This window comes from Nematostella vectensis, chromosome 6 (assembly GCF_932526225.1).
Source record: "Nematostella vectensis chromosome 6, jaNemVect1.1, whole genome shotgun sequence".
Taxonomy (NCBI): Eukaryota; Metazoa; Cnidaria; class Anthozoa; order Actiniaria; family Edwardsiidae; genus Nematostella; species Nematostella vectensis.
Genome location: NC_064039.1, coordinates 10,805,248 through 10,821,960, shown reverse-complemented (window position 1 = coordinate 10,821,960; position 16,713 = coordinate 10,805,248). Strand labels below are relative to the sequence as shown.

General features: G+C 39.6%; 1 protein-coding gene across 13 annotated transcripts; it reads right to left on the bottom strand.

Annotated features, from left to right (window-relative positions):
• Positions 1–16,444, bottom strand: LOC5519929 (galanin receptor 2a). 13 transcript variants are annotated; one of them, XM_032364852.2, is made up of 8 exons: positions 16,028–16,443; positions 14,483–14,638; positions 11,588–11,652; positions 8,165–8,311; positions 6,700–6,736; positions 4,312–4,386; positions 1,492–1,650; positions 1–1,246 (listed from the first exon to the last, which is right to left on the bottom strand). In XM_032364852.2, the coding sequence occupies exons 6-8, from the start codon at positions 4,352–4,354 to the stop codon at positions 348–350; spliced, it is 1,101 nt and encodes a 366-aa protein (XP_032220743.1). In that variant the 5' UTR covers positions 4,355–4,386; positions 6,700–6,736; positions 8,165–8,311; positions 11,588–11,652; positions 14,483–14,638; positions 16,028–16,443; the 3' UTR covers positions 1–347. The 13 variants fall into 13 exon arrangements, with proteins under 13 accessions (XP_032220743.1, XP_032220746.1, XP_032220747.1 ...); XM_032364855.2 differs by having other exon boundaries at positions 16,101–16,443; XM_032364856.2 differs by lacking the exon at positions 16,028–16,443 and adding an exon at positions 14,823–16,008.
• Positions 16,445–16,713: the final 269 nt, after the last annotated feature.

Below are 16,713 nucleotides of genomic sequence, written 5' to 3'. Positions count from 1 at the left end.
TTTTTACTGGAAACCTTTCCAATTTTTAATATTATCAAGTACCCTTTGCTTATTTAGTATTAAGCAAATTGTTTACTACGAAATTCCATTCCTTCCCTTCTTAATATCCACGCTCTATGTCTTCATGATTTTACATTTTGATTGTTGTCTTTTGATAATATTTTATATATTTTTACTTATTTACAGGCACACCGCAACACATAGAGTAGGTTTAGTACGCTCTCTACATCTTTTTTACAAATTGTCTTTATGTGAACGAAAATCCCTCCCCTCCCTCCCTAGGGGCAATATAACCCATAGCGAGATTACAAGTTATGGTTTCTTTACGCTTCAAGTGTCCCCTGTCTCTATACAAATGTCACTGTCCTCCCGCCCCGTCTGCTGCCAAACAGTCTGGAGCTTAGCGTCGCTTTTCGTCCGGTTTTTCTCGACTTCGAGGACGAAGTCCTCGGAAGACTCGGCGCCTTCGAACACACAAGCCCCAGAGTCGTCTTTAAAAACTCGCGCCGGAAATTCTCGCTGAGGAGAATATAAATCCCTGGATTTATCGCGCTGTTGGAGTGGCAAATCCAGAACGACAAGAGCTTGACGGCGACTGGGATGTTGAACCACGCCTTAAGGTCGTAGTACATGTAGTAATGCATGAGATGTGCAGGTAGCCAGCAAACAGTGAACACCAGTACGAGGACGATCAGCAGGCGCAGGATCCTTCTCTTTGCCACGATAGCGGTGCGGCGAGACCGTGCGTTCTCCTGCCCTGGCTGCTTGCGGTACCAGAGCTTCACGCCTATCAGCGTGTACAGGAGCGTGATGACCAGTAGAGGGAGGGCGTACAAGAAGACGAAGATCATCAGGTAGTAGAGTCGCTGGGTGCGGTACGTCTCCTCTATGTCGCCCCACTCTACCACGCAGTAGTACTGCCCGCTTGCCGTCCGCTTCACCGTGTATGAGAACAGATACGGGCAGAACACGCTTATGGCGAGCAGCCAGATTACGGACGATAACACTTTGGGCTTTCTTAGTTTGCGAGCCCTCAAAGGGTAGTAGATCGCCCAGAAGCGCTCGACTGAGATAGCAAGGAGTGTAAGAATAGACGCAGCGATGGACACGACGAAGGGGAACTGCGCAAGTTTGCACCCGATCTCGCCAATGATTCCGCCGATCCATTTGTTCTGGTAGTACAGAAAGCCGACTGAGTGAGGCATGGCGAAGAGTGTAACTAAAAGGTCTGCCAGGGCCATGTTACCTGCAAGTGAGGACAGATGCACGTGGTCAGGGCGTGCATGAGAAGAGAAATACACGTGCTTATGCATGCTTGGTCTCAGCTAGTACCACGTGCGCGACGACTGCGTATACAGGATCACGTGATAAGTACGTGAACGTGAGGTCAGGAATACGTGCTTATGCATGCGGCTATTGTTATTGGAATAGAGAGATACCGGCAGCTACCTGTTTCTAATGGAAGAAATCCCAAGATCTCCCGCAGCTTACCTATGAGTACGTTCGTGCTCGCGTTTCCCTTGCTGGACCGTTTGAAGATAATGAAGAGACCCAGTCCGTTGCCAAGGAGACCTACCACGAATGACAGCGCATAGGCTGTCGTCATGACCGCCTGGATCACGTGGGGCATCTCGAGGCTCCCCTCAGTCCCTACCGGGATAACAGATGACAAGGTAAGACAGATACAACTCACCATTGTTTTGAGATTTGAGACGGGTTTCCAAAGGAGGCAACGCGGACTATTATTTTTCTGTGTTTGGTTTTGGTAATATCATGGAATTCCTTCCGATTTCTCTGTGGCTGTGATCCTTTAAACATCACAATTTATCAAATTTTCTCGTTTCAGAGATTTTGGGCTCACGATGCAGGACTCGAAAAAAAAACCTTGCCATTCGAGTGATACACTTTCCGTTCAAACGATGCCAGAGAAAGCCCTATAATTGTTCCTTGGACATTGCACTTTTGTTCGCTTGAGAGCGTACAATCCTCCATACATTCTCTGTAATTTCATTGAAATCGGGCATAAAAGTAGTCGTTTAAAAGGTAGAACTGTTCGCCGCATCACAGGTGCAGGACTCGAAATTGGTAAATCGACTATCCTTCCATCAAATTGGCCAATAAAATAGGCAGTAGCGCCTTTCAATCTTGTTCCCGAAGAAATAACATTTGATGTAGTTATGCCTAGTTCAGGAACCATTATTGTTGTCTTTAAGATACAGACTGAAGCAAGGAAAACGGTGCGCTCCGCAAGAACAACTTCTCTCCGTTCGTCGGTTCTCCATTTCCACGGCTTTCTGGGATAGACACAGGGGAACCATAAAGCCTTTCTAAAATACATTTTTTTTAAATTTGCGCATATATGTTTTCCAACCTCAGCAAGACTGCCGCACTTCCATTATCATTGGACGTATCAAATCAGAGATGCCCCTTGCACGTTTAAATACCGCTAATACTACTTTTATTTGGAATTTTAGTCAACCTGATTAAAAACTTCTAGTGTAACAACAAAAGGGAAGCCCCTGTGCTGGCCGGAATCTCGTTTTTATTTGTGATACCGCTGTTATTCCTCGCGGGCCTAGCAAAATGTGAGCCCAGAGAAACCGCTGGCTAATGTCCCTTATTTCTGGGAATGGATACCTCCATTTTTTTTCCCTGTAGTAAAACTGTTACGGCATGCGGCCACGGCATGCCGGAAGTCGATCATGTAAGGTGTTAAGTCTGTTGTGTTTGAAAAACTTTTTTACTAAAAAACCGGGCCATAAACACAGTAATATTTAATGCCCATAGGCCATGGTCAATGTTTCATACAGACGCAAAAATCCCTCCAATAATAAGCCCCCCAAATATAAGCCCTCCCCCCCGAATATAAGCCCCCCCCCCCCCCCCCCCCCCCCAAAAGAGGGCCTTTGAAAAGTATAAGTCCCGGGGCTACTGAAATTTGCCATGTTTTTCGCGGGGCGCAAGTAAACTAAAAAGCCTTCGACTGATCAAAAGACTATCATTTTATACACGAAACAATGTGAAGACACGATATATCTCGATTGCCCTGTTCGTGATTTGTTATTTGTCTCTGTTTTTATCTCCGTATTTGCGTGTCAAAAAAAACAATTTGTAAATATTCCGATAACAGATCCACGCCTTAATGTGTTTTTTTGTCAAGCTTGTAAGAGTGGCTTATTCATGATGTGACAGCCAGTGGTAAATCACTGAGATAAACGGTTTCACGTAATATTAATCTAGTCTTTTGAGAGCTAGGCGTACTATTTGGTCATTTGGTCACGTTAACTGTGTTAAGCTGGCTTGCCGCGTCATTTTAGATGATAAATGATCATTCCTTCTCGCCTGTAAAAGTGTTTCAAAAGCCATATTTAAGAAATGCTTTAGCTGTCAGAAGTCTTCCTCTACTAACTGATGCGCATTGCTTTATTGCATTTGGTGTATATGCCTTGATTACGGTAAGCAATAATGGCCTATTGGGCAGCCGGAATTGATCAATTGGTTGCCTTGTATCGAAACACATAACGATTTTCGAAGCGAGGGGGACATGGGTCGAGCTCGAGCTGAAGTAAACCTTTGTGTAAAAGCTGAACCCTCCCAGCAAGCACTGCCATGAGGTCATTTTTAGTCTTTTCTGACAAGTTGTGGTAGTCATAATAGTTGGGTCGTTGAAATTACCACAGTTAGCCACTTCTTTGTCAAATGTTTTCGTTAATCAATATTGGAATTTATATGGAGAAATCCCAACCCAGTCAATGAAAATTTTGTACTTTATTTCTCACATTGAATCGAATGTACTATGATACTTCCCTATATCAGCCGGTGGGAATCTCTCACAATTGGTAAATTGCTAGAATGACAAAACGGCGGCTGGCAAAGACTCATAACTTAATTTCCTTTTAACTTCAACTTCATTTCCCTTTTCTCCACTCATGTCATCATCATTTCGATCTACTTATCCTACCCCTTTTTTAATTCAGCTAACCTCATCTCTCTTCACTTCCCATTGTCAACTTGTATTTCCTTTTTTTTGCGTACTCTTAGTTTTTCGACCCATGGTCTCTTAACTTCAAGCAATGACCTTCGTCATGGCCATTCTTTATCCTCCCTAACCACTTGATTTTACGGATTTTTTAGTGCGGAATTTGTCTACCTTATGTGCATCATTTCGTTGAAAGGTAATAAGGCGTGAGTTCGAAATTGAAAATTTTTTCACTTAAATTTTTTTTATCCGATTGTTATTTAGGGCTCAATGTCATTGAGTGTTTAGTAGAGTATGGCTTATCTTATAGTAGAGTATAGCTTTATCCTTACCGTTGTCGCTGCCACCACTGAAGTTCACATTTTCTGTCATCATAAAGCTGTGTCTTAAACACTTTCAAAGTCGATCTAAGAAAAAAAATGTATGTGGTTTTATCAGATCCAACCTTCTATCTCAATCCATGCAATTTGCTCATCTCCGCTAAAGGTATACATTTAGTTTCGAGCGGTATATGATATGCTCTAGCCCGAAGGTTCCTTTTGCTCGCTGCATTCGTAAAACAATCAAAATCTAAAGGCGTCATCATCAAATACAGTCGATAATTGCATTGTGAGACCAAAACAATAAGCTATCTATTCCCTTCATTTCAAATATTAGTATTGGCTTAAGGGCTCATCTCATCCGGTGACACGATGATTATGTGAGTTGGAAGACAAGGATTTGGTTTTGAAATTGAAGTGTATATTGGATAAAACGGATGAGACTTTGTCTTTCTGTTTTGCCAACAAAATGACATAAGCATGTACGATTCTCCGAAAGAAAATTTGATGCAGAATTGTTGCTGGCGTTTCCATGCCCTACATGCGTTACTAAATACCCCAAACAATCAGTATATTACTGATTTCCCTACAAGATAACGCATACAATTTTAAATGGTGTCTTCTAGAAGGCAAATGCCCCTAGATACAATGACATAGAAGACATTATTTAGTCATACGACGTCTCGCTAGCTTTCGTTTGTGAGCAGCAAGTTCGACGCGTCGACTGCTAACTTGAGAGAGAAAAAAAAAATACGGTGGACACACACTAAAGTTAACTTAAAGCTTAAAAAAAAATAAAAATTAAAGCTTGTTAAAAGTATAGTAACCAGACGGATTAAAAGAGCGCTGCTTTAACAAGGATACGGTGCGATTGGCTGATTCAAATTTTTTCTCGTGTTTTCCTTCTTGTGAGAAGAATTGTCTATATTGTACTTCAAGGTTGTTCACGAACGCTAATGTAAAAGTTGACGATGTCGACAGTTTCATGTGTCAAGTGAATCCGCGACGGCCAAACTTTTTCATCCGATACACAATAATGCTTTTGGGGTGTATATAAAAAATAATGGTAGATCATGATATATGTTCTAGAAGGAGAGGAGGTTACTTTGATTTAACGGGGATTTGAATGAATTTGTTTTTGCTATAGTTTGAAACGCTTCTAGTATACAGCTTGTGTGTGCTGAGACGAGCTTCAATAGCCAGACAATAGGAAAATATAGTTATTTTGGCAGGGATTAGCATACGACTCGCAGTCGGCATTTACCAAAGCTCTGAGACCCAGAGGCCTTTGCGGGCACCCTAAGCGCTGAATCCTCGAGGATGGCGTTTCTTTGACGCTGATAATGCGGTGGTGTTTTACGTAAAATGGATTGATGCATTCTGGACTTTGAAATATTGCATTTTACTCAGTTAGCATTAGTCCAGACTTCACTAGTGATTAATCATATTCCCTATTAGAGTTTTTCACTCTAAAGTATTTCCTAATGCTTAATGTTTTGTTCTTTAAGCTAATTTAAAGTAGATATCACGCAAATGAAGTCCCTATCGCTTCATTCCAACAAAGCATTACTCTACAATTCCCTATATTTGAAATTCCTCAAATTTGACCGTTTCATTTCTTTCTTGTTAGTGTCAATATTCCGGGGAAAATATATCTTATTAAAACTCGCAAATTAAATCCTGTTAGTTTCTTTATCATTCGATAGCAGCAAGGAAGCTATACTGTGTAATCTGGATTATTGACCTGTGTTATTTAATACTGATTTCTTGTCTGTGCAAAGGCAGAAGGGAGCAAACAATCCAAAAAACACTCTTTGCGGGGGTTGATCTGATCTTATCCTTGGTACTGTAATCCCAGCCTTAGATATTGCGTACATTGATCTCGCCGGAGTTTAGCATTGAATGGCGCGAAAACGAGTGCATGTTGATAATACAACACAAAAAAATGCGTGATTTATAAGCACTATAAGTCAAGCATTGATAGAGTAACGTCCTTCACATCACGAGAGAGTTATAACAAACACATCGCCGAACAATCGAGATGCTCTTTTCTACGGCCTCGAGGCATAGTTTGGCTTTTTGAAAAACCAATATCATTCAGTTGTCCACGCCCATTATAATGCAAGTCTTGCTTAGAGAGCGATGTGGATGGCGGTTGTCAAGAAAGATGGTTTCCACTTGATTATAAGCCATCGAATGTGCTAAATGTTTTCTTTTCGTTCCTCGTTTTCTAGTCTCAAGCGTATCAGTCATAACACTAGCAATTCAACAAAATTACACATTATTTTTCGTGTTGTTGATTGTTGTTGACGTATTTGTATTACTTCATTCTCACAATGGACTCCTTGTTAATAATTTAATTAAAGAATTCTTGACGTTGATGATACTGCTGTGTCTTACCTTTCGCATGAGTTTGTTAGCAGACCTCCCACAGTCACTGCGACAATGAAAGCGCAATAAACTCCGTTATGGAAAAGACACCAGCCGCATGCTCTTTATCTACGCCACCTGCCCTAAATTACGCACGAACTGATAGCTAGCGGGCTTGGGGGGAGGGTTAGGATAACCCAAAGCGGGCTTTGAGGGGAGGGGTTAGGATAGCATATAACGGGCTCAGAGGGGAAGGCTAGGGTAGCATATAGCGGGCCCAGAGGGGGGGGGGGGGGGGGGGGGTTAGGGTGGTAAATAGAAAGCGGGTGGAGGGGGGTGGCTAATTGCGCATCGTGACTTAGTCATGTTTAACATTTGGATTCCACTGACGAGATAACTAGCTTTAGCGTTTGGAAAGATAATGTAAATATACCGTAGTAATAGCTTGGAATCTTCCGCCGCTATGTTACTGTTGATTACGAAGGTTTTCCTGCCGATAACGGTAAAAGAAACCCCCGTTGCTCTGACTAAACATCAATGGAAGCCTCCCGCTGATTTTTAGTACTGTAAGACTTGAGATTGGAATCTGTTTTATTTTGGTTGGTAATTAGAGTTTGAATTAGTTGCTAGTAATTGGGCGGAAAAATCTGAAGGAAAGGAGAGAAAGAGAAATTTAAATAAAAGGGATAGTAGCTGTATAGATGGAATGAAACAACCACATACGTGGAATAAAATAGCCGTATAGGAGGAAACAAATAGCCACATAAGGACGAAAATAGCCGTATAGGAGGAATAAAATAGCTGTAAAGGAGGAAAAAATAGCCGTATTGGATGAAAAAAAATAGCCGTATAGGAGGAAAAAAAATAGCCATATAGGAGGAATAAAATAGCCGTATAGGAGGAATAAAATAGCCGTATAGGAGGAAAAATAGCCGTATAGGAGGAAAACAGTCGTATAGGAGGAAAAAATAGTCTTATAAAAGGAAAAAATATTACCGTATAGGAGAGATAAAATAGCCGTAGGAGGATGGCGTTGCGAGAGGAGCATAAAAAGAGGAGTCGTGTGTAAAAATATGCATAACGAAAAGAAAGCAGTATAGGGAGAGATTTATAGAAGGGAATCGGAACATTGACACGTAAAGAAGCCGTATTATGTCGTGTAGAAATAAGTGAAAAGCAATAATCGGAAAATAGCGTTAGGCAAAAAGAAATCCAATAAAGTTCGAGGATGGTTAAAACGTACTCTAGAGTCTCTCTAGAACTTCAGAGAAATAATGAGCAAGAGATTTATCGTTCTTCCCAGAGTCAACTTTCAAATGATGAAGTGTAACTAATAACAAACGAGGGGTACAAAAATTAATGTACAACTAATAAAGGGCATTGCAGAAAGTATTGGATTCTTCTAAGTAATAAATGTCGAGGAATTCACATGAGCTGATAAAGAAGAGCATTTGCGCACGGGGTTATCAATGTGCTAGTAATGGATATCACTTACCTTTCTAAAGAAGTCTCAAGGACCTTTCTACTCTTCTGATAAACTCTTGATTGTTCGATCAAGTCAGTTCTTATGATTAGTGTTCCAGTGGGTTCCACTCTTGTGCGCTCGACCGCACTGGCGATCTAACTGAATTGTGTAGAGATTCTGAAAACAAAATAAAATCGTATCTTGTTAAAAGGGAAGTCGTGAAATTGTCCCCACCACCGCGTATTGGGGTTTTATATTAAGACCCATCATGCTTTTCGGCGCGTGCCCGCTATGGCAGCAAAAGAAGTTGGTCGCATTTTGAACACTGTAGCCAATCAAAACAACCACTCCCCCGCGATGTTAGAATTAATTGCGCACAAAATGAAAAAATTATGTCGATGTTTTATATCATGTTTTACGATCTAGCACAAGTCCGTCACATTAGTGCACTCGTATACTGCTAAACACCTCTCTATTATACAAGAAACTGTACACAACAAAACCATAGTTATTATGCTAAAACTAACAAAAGACATTTAGAGGTCGTACAGTGGGTAGGTAATATTCATACTAAAGCCGGTACGTTCAAAGAACATTTTTTCTTAAACTAAGAGCAAAGTCTTTTGTTACGGTTGCAAACAAAAAGGACACAACATTCAAAATTGCGCAAACAGCAAAATGTATTACCGGCTTAACGTCACAACAACAGTCAACTTGAAAACCTCTGTTCCGCTTTTGACAGTTTTTGTAACATTTCTAAGTATATCGATGCAAATTCCATCCAGCGTTTGTACTGAGCTTGGCAAAGTCGTATAGATAAGTTTTAAACAAACCCGAAGATTTTCTTTTTTTATGATGCCTCTTGGAGATGCATTGCTCACCATTGCTTACTAGACTACACCATTGCTTACTTCACTAGGCCTCGTAACTGCTCGTTGCTTACTGGGAGCTTAAACTTTGTCCTAGCAGGAGAAGTGATATAAAAGGCGATGTGATTTCCCACATTTGCCATCTGTCTACACGCATGTTTCTCTTTTTTTTTACCTATCCATTAAACCAAAAGTATAACATCTAAATCAAAGAACAATACTTTGAATTGCATTATTTAGTGCATAAACTGAAATACCTGAAAAATGTGTAGCTTCCCAAAGAGGTAAAGCTGTTTGCATCCGTCCGTTTGCAAGCACTAAAATATTGCTTTAGCTGAATTTGCGATAAATCACTTGATTTTCGTCTTAGCCAATTTTTTGCAGATTTATGGGTTAAAATGTATCGAACAACCTGCTCCTAAGCCGTACTCTAAACCTAAAATCGACCTTTACTTGACTTTATCGACAATTCAGAAGCCCAGTTCAAACACAAGATGGCTTTGATTGACAGGTCATGTGATTGACAAGGCTCAAGTTTATTGGTCAAGTTGTCTGTGATTGACAGGACTGCAGTCCATTGGTTTACTGGCATATTAGCACAGATGAAAAATGACCAAATAACTAATAAAGGGTGTAGACCAATTACTTCCACTTGTTCATCTATTCAATTATTTAGTCGATCTTTGAAGTAGACCGCGTGTCTCGGGGGAGGAGCCTTCATGAAACTTGTCATGTATGTGGCTTTATTTGTCTTGAGTGAAAGTGTTTTTAGTCTGAAGTGTTTTGTGGCTCCTAAATGACGTCATCATATAACAGATGTCAACAGCTGTCTTTCAAATATAACCAGAAATTGATTACTTTGATTAGAACTGTTTTCGACTAAAACTAGAGTCAAAAGAAGAAAAAAGCAAGCAAAGATAATAATTATACCTTTACTTTCGGGAGCGTTGGTCATTAGAGGAACTACTTTTTGAATGGGCATCATTTGCGCATAGTTTATGCATTATTTTTTTAATTTTTCATTATGCCATACAAAGTACTAAAACTTTTGCTAAAATTATTTTAATATATAAAGCGGATGACCTAGAGAACTATAAAGTCTTAACTTAGATTCTTAAACAGCCTCTGTAAGCCGCCATTTGTCGTTCCAACAAAGTACCAAGCTTAAAAAGAAAGCATCCGTTTGCAAAGGCAGGTCTCTTGCGATATTTTCGATTGAATTTGGTAAATAAAGCATCAAACTTTGTTTTTAGATGATTCTTCGAGATTTTATCAGATTATGCGCCTTCCAATATTAAAAACAATAACAAAGGCGTGGCTGACAAGGGCTTTTTAAGTCTATCTTCCTTCTTTGCTCTGGTGGAGGTTTTTTTTAGTTTACCGTGGCCCACGGAAAACTCATAAATGATCCCCTTTAAACTCTTATCTCGCAGTACAAAAAAGCGTTTTCTAACTGTATCCTCGCTAATGGAACGGCCCCTCTATACACTGACAGAACGTATGAATTAGCCGAAGCACTTCGTTACTTCTACTTCTAGTCAGTAATTAGTTTTTCTGTTAATGATCGTACGACAGGCTTTGAGCCTTGGAAAAGACAGCAGCTTGATATTTCCATATCCGTTTCGCAAATTAAATAAAAAGAGTGAAATTCGGTTTGCTGATTTTTTTAATCTTATCATGATTTCAGTTAGCTCGTATACGGAAAGGCTACTGATTGGCTGAATCTAGGAAAACATTGAAATTTGTACTACGGGTGCTGTACATTAATATATTTTAGGCTAATTTTAAACGCCGTATTATCCATGAGCCGTATTCAATTCAAATGCATGCAAATGAAGATGAAACAATCGACTTGATTCATTTGCATGCATTTGCATTGAATACGGCTCATGGATAATACGACGTTTGAACTTAGCCTTACTCTATTGCTGTACGTAACAAGCTCCAAAAATAGCATGGCGTAATGTAGTATTAGAGTAGCCCGAAATTAAAAGACTCCATATCGAATTTCAAATTGAATTTTGATCTCTTATCTCGCAGCTCCAATACAAGTTTTCAATTTAAAATTCCGCCCATTTTAGATTAGTTAATTCCCAGCGATAGGTAATTTGTGTAAAGTATCGTGTTCTTAATACCCTGATACCTTTTTTTATTTGCCGAATAACAGTCTTTTAGTCTTCCCGTATGGCAAAACATGGACAGATTATTAAAAAATAGCAGACAGATTATCTCTTTATTTTGTTTTTTCCCCGCAATTTAATGGCATTGAGCCCACTAATAATGTTAAATACCGATAGTTTGAATACATACATTTTTTATTATTATATTTTATTATTATTTTTTGGGTTATAGTTGTCTGAAAAAAAATAAAAAAAAAAAACAGAAAAAAGATCTTACTTCTTGGAAATTAGTCCTTATCAGCAGAATTTTCCTAGAAAAATATATTACATGCTCTCAAGGTTTTTACTGTGAGACCTGTCAGCGGTCATTTGATTGATTACCCTAGGTACGTTATATATGATACTATATATTGTCTAGGGTTAGGGTCAGGACAATATATAATGTCATATAAAACGGTAGGTACCTTGATTGCTGCACTAAATTCCCAGCATCCAGTGCGTACATTGTGTCAGAAGGCATTCTAGATTACTGAAACAAAATATAAGACGTTATTGTTTGCCAACTCGATGCTCATCAATCTGTCAATCAAGCAACTTTGACGGCATTTTGAATGCTCACGAGGCCTTTTAGTGTAATCGTTTGTACTCCGCGCGTGCGCGATTAACCCTGTGATCTAAGCGAGACAGCACGTGTTATTAACGTTTGTTTTCCGCGTTATCACGTGACAACAGTTACTATGGTGAAACCCCTTCCAATATCACTTTCTAAAATATTTAGTTTATTGTACTCGATTATCTGTCGTTTTCAAGGAAGGTACTTCTGTCGCGTACGTTGATTGGCTGTCTAGGCCATGATGCATCGTGCATGTTGATTGGCCACAAAAAACATACCGATCGTAAGCAAAAGCATTTTAGGAACGCGTTATTTTATTTGAAATATTTTATGTAGAGGAATTAACACTCATCAAATTTTCGTGTTAAAATAATTTACACGTCAAGTGTATGTTTTGCGCGCTATCTGATATTTTGCTTACACTTAATGGAGGGAGAAAATACGCAAACGGTGATTCCATACCGTAAGTGGAATGCCTCGTAAAAAAAAATACTTTTTATCGGATTTCCATTTGTCCTTTTGCATTACGGTGCATAACGCATCAACGTCACCCATTAGTATAATGACTGAACACTGGGTTTATCTGTTACCGCCATTTTGACGATTAGACACTAGGCGCTTCGGCATTTGATGCTCCGCCCTACCGTTTACGGCAATACGTTACTTGGTGCCAAATCCATTATTAGCTTACGAGGAAGAGAATTGCTAATCGCTGTAAACCAGGTTATCGATGGCCATGTAAAAAGAGTTAACCAGCCATTTCAATAGTTTATATACATAGAACAGATCGCTTCAAACTGTGTCGTCCGTGGCAAGATGGCTGGAATTAATTAGAGATATATCCACTCATTTTATATACCTAGAATTGCTGATCGCTGTACAACATGTCTTCAATGACCAGGATGTAGGACGTGTTCACTAGCAATATTTTCATTAGTTTATATATCTAGAAAAGATCGCTTTAAACTAGGTCGTCAATGTCCAGATGTCAGAGAGCAAAATAACAATATTTCCATTAGTCTCTACAGCACCTAGAATTGCTTACTGTATGATGGGCAATTATCAATGACTTGAGGCGAGTTGATTAGATATAAATACATGCCTCACTATACAAACCCTGGGAAGATGCCAAACGAGTTGTTTTTAAAAAACAATATTCTATGTGACACTGCTGACTCGAACTCCCAGGGGTTGTACATTTCTGTGGCTCGGAACGCGAATACGTCAGTTATGTGAGACTTCTACCTTATTTTGCAACTGCAAATAACGAGCCAACTCTAAAATTCGTCATGTAAAAACCTTTTTTATTAATTTATTTCTTGTATGAAAAATGAACTCTTAGCTTGTGCGACTATTACGCGTTCCACGTTGTTGGATCCTGGTGCGTCTCGGAAGTATTCCATCTACGGTGTTATTCCGGTCAATCTGTGGTTTTAGGTGGAACTAATTGCAGTAATTTCTCTCAGCTAACATCACAGTTTAAAATCGTTGGAAAGTGTTGCCTGCGGTAGCTCATGGTAAAAATGCCGTCATCGTCAATGCTGATTACTGAAAACTCGGTCCAATATATTTTGAAGTGTTAAGTAGAGTAAGGCGCCATTGTTAAAATAATACAAATAACTTTTTAATCTTCCTGCCATCATGTTTTCATACTAACACTCTCGCAAGAGTAGCGCTTGGTATACCAAAGAGCTCGATTCTGACAAACTTTCTTTAAAAAAATATTTGGCGTATATTATTTGAGTTGGTGGAATTAGTCACCAACTAGACAGTGGTTGGCCTCGCTGGGTATTGCGTGGGATAGGATAAGTAATCTTAAGTCGCCTGTTTGCCTGCTCACGCCTCCGTGTATGTCAATATGATGGCGAGCACTGGCTCCAGGTCCAACCGATTATAACCGATTTTGGTCAAAACGAGCAGATGGAGAAGGCTTATGCCACTAAATACACAGACAAAATACTACGCTTTACCTCGTTTGAAGATGAGGATTCGTAAAAAAAGAGACAAGAAGCCACCGTTTCTCCCAGATTTCTTCTAAATAGCCCTTAGGAACGACTGAGTGAAACTCTTAGTCCATTCCGAGACCTATGGAATTGGAAACTGTATTCTTTCTTTCATCACACAGAAATCTGTACTTTTACTTCTCGCGTCATTTATGGCTTATAAGCGAGGGCCCGCACACACATTATTTGAGGTGGAGACTGGTGACTAAACGAGGGGTTGTGACGTCACTTGGTAGTTCCCCCGTGTCATTGCTCATGTGTTTCGTTGTACTAGAGCCTGAAGGCGATACTAATGGCTAATGAGAGTTAATCATTAAGCTACGTTTGACAACTGAATTTGCGCTGGCCACATTATATTGGAGGAAGCAAGCAATTAATAATGAAGCACGAAAAAAAAACATGTATTGAATAGACTTTCCGAAAATAAAGTGTGGATACGTACCCGTGAGTCATACCTTTTTGGGGAAATAATAATAGAAATTAGAAAATAGCTCAGAAAATGAAAATGTTTATTCTGACTTTTTTTTTATAAACTCCCATGAAAAAAGATTAACAAGTTTTTCCAAAATTGTTGCATTTACAAAGATCATAGTAACACAACCACGGCAAAAGGCCTTGCGCTAGAATAATTATCGCTAGACTTGTTATTCCAATAAAAATACTATCATAACGATTATCTAAAAATTTTTCTCATATGGCAAAGTTGTCCAATGTGAATGATGCATATTCCATAGAAAACTTACTTTGTTTAGTTGACGGATTATTTTTCTCCCGTAGTTATTCATAAAACGAACAGTGCTCCCCCGCGCGATGTTCCTTATTTCCGTCAGATTTCTCCAGCTTGATAACTTTATTTGCAGTCGCCTACTGTACCATCGTCAGATAACCTGACATACCGCCTACAAATATAATAAGTGCCTCAGATAGGACTCAGTAAATCCTAATTACATTGGAGCGAACGCAGATCTTTGAAACGATACCTTACTTCGATGGCACCCAGAAAAAGCAAAAAAAACGCACGCGAATTATCTATGGAGATTTGTGTCTCGGGAGTGAACTAATTATCTACCGATTTCTCGATACCTGTGTTTTGGTCTTTGATGCTGCGATTCTTAAAGTGCTTCCATAAATTGAGATCAATTGGGTAAATGAACTGAAGGGCCTTTTTAGTTCCTACACAAGACATGCAGAGATATTTTTAACGGACGTGGGAGTGACAAGAGCGCCAAAAGAAAAACAAATGAATGAAAGGAAGGGAATGCAATGTGCGCACTAGTTTGGATATTGTTCAGACCCGGAAACGAGGCTCTTACAAATTCAACAATGATCAAAACAAATGAGAGGAAATTTACGATAAAGTATGCTATCGATAGCATGATGAAAGATTGATATCTGGCATACATAAAGCATTCATGTGTGTCCCGTTCATAAAAACACGTCTAAAGCCAGATAGAGGAAAAACAATAATTTGGAAAATTAATGAACGAAATTTTGTAAGGACGGCAAGGGTCACATTTTTTCCCCTCCCCCCTTATATTTTTGTGGTCCACAAAAGACGTGACACTTGACATTTATGAATCTGATGAAATCCGTACACAGGTACAACTCATGGTTGAGACTTGAGCCTGACAAATATCCTGTCAGAAAAACGCCGGCTTTGGTAGCCTTGAGTCTATACCCGATTCTATATCTATACTAACATGCGGATCAGCTTTCGCTGTAAGAACACTCATGAACCGTCTGTCCTCTCACCTCAAGAGCTATCTGCCATTATCCATGACATATGGGGAATTCAATAAAGGCTTAGACTAAAGTGGTTGCCCGAAAAGCCTCTTGGGGGATTTCAGCCCTTATGTAAGTCCATTGCTGTGATTCGCCTGTTTGAAGGTTTTACCTGTAAACCTAAAAGGCTTTGCTCAAGGGAGTTTTGTGCATCATCTCGGTCTTCAAAGGCAAGGGAGTGATTTTGCAAACGCAAAAAGATAAAGTGCCCATGGCCGGTCGTTTTCGGGTGAAGATAGATCTTATCTTACGAATTGTTATTTTTCTGTTTACGAATACCGAAAGCACTAAACGAAAAACACAACCCCGAAGAAACAATGAATCAATTGTATATATTTGGTTAGTACCGTTGCATGTTTTTACGCTGTTTTTGGTTTCTTTGAAAAGCTGCTCTTACTGCCTTATATCCATTTATAAGATATAAGCAGTAAAGAACTCCTTTCTTTCCTAATATAATTTATCGATGTGGGTTTTTGTAAGAGTCCAATTACTGGATCCGTCCTTACCGTTTAGTGCCCGGAAAATCCATTTTTGCCAAGAACAGATAGGAAGGACAGAAAAAGAATTGAGTTGGCTTACGATTGATGTATATAAATCCTCGATCTTGGCGCGTGCCACTGGTTCAGTCGCCTTTAAGCGGCTCGTCAATTCACAGAGAAAAAGAGAACCCTAACCCGTGAGATCTCCAAACAATATGAACAAAAAGTGGGATTAACGCAAAGACGGACTTCTTATTAAAAAATACCGTCAATCAAACAAAAGATAATTGAAGGAAAGCCGCAGCAGTTATCTGTGGAGGAGATCTTGATTGTCGTCAGTCGTGCACCGATGGACCCGGGTCTGGTGTCCATTTCGCTCTGGTGTGTTACCAGCGAATGATACCCTCTTAAGGGTTCATAAAGGATTTACCAGAGTCGGAGAACAAAACGTTGGCGTGGTTGAAGACATTTTGGCTTTGTGGTGGTCTCTTTCGTGTTCTGGTCGCTTGCTCTCAGTAGGTGGGAGCGTGTTTAAATAATAAAAGCGTTAAATCAAGATAAAAATCTAAACAGACATCCATATTTATTTACATTTTATATTAACATGTCAAGCCAATGAAAAAATCAGTAGATCATCAACTGATGCTACCATATATCGCAGCTTCAAAGTCCATAAAACTGGGACGTTTGCCTCGATGTATAAGTTACCCACT

What these genes read in the sequence shown, in the direction of transcription:
- LOC5519929 (XM_001639663.3), bottom strand. Translation starts at nt 1,696, where the DNA reads ATGGTGAGTTGTATCTGTCTTACCTTGTCATCTGTTATCCCGGTAGGG. An exon ending in GAGCACGAACGTACTCATAG is followed by an intron (nt 1,247 to 1,491) that starts GTAAGCTGCGGG and finishes CCTCACTTGCAG; the next exon opens with GTAACATGGCCCTGGCAGAC.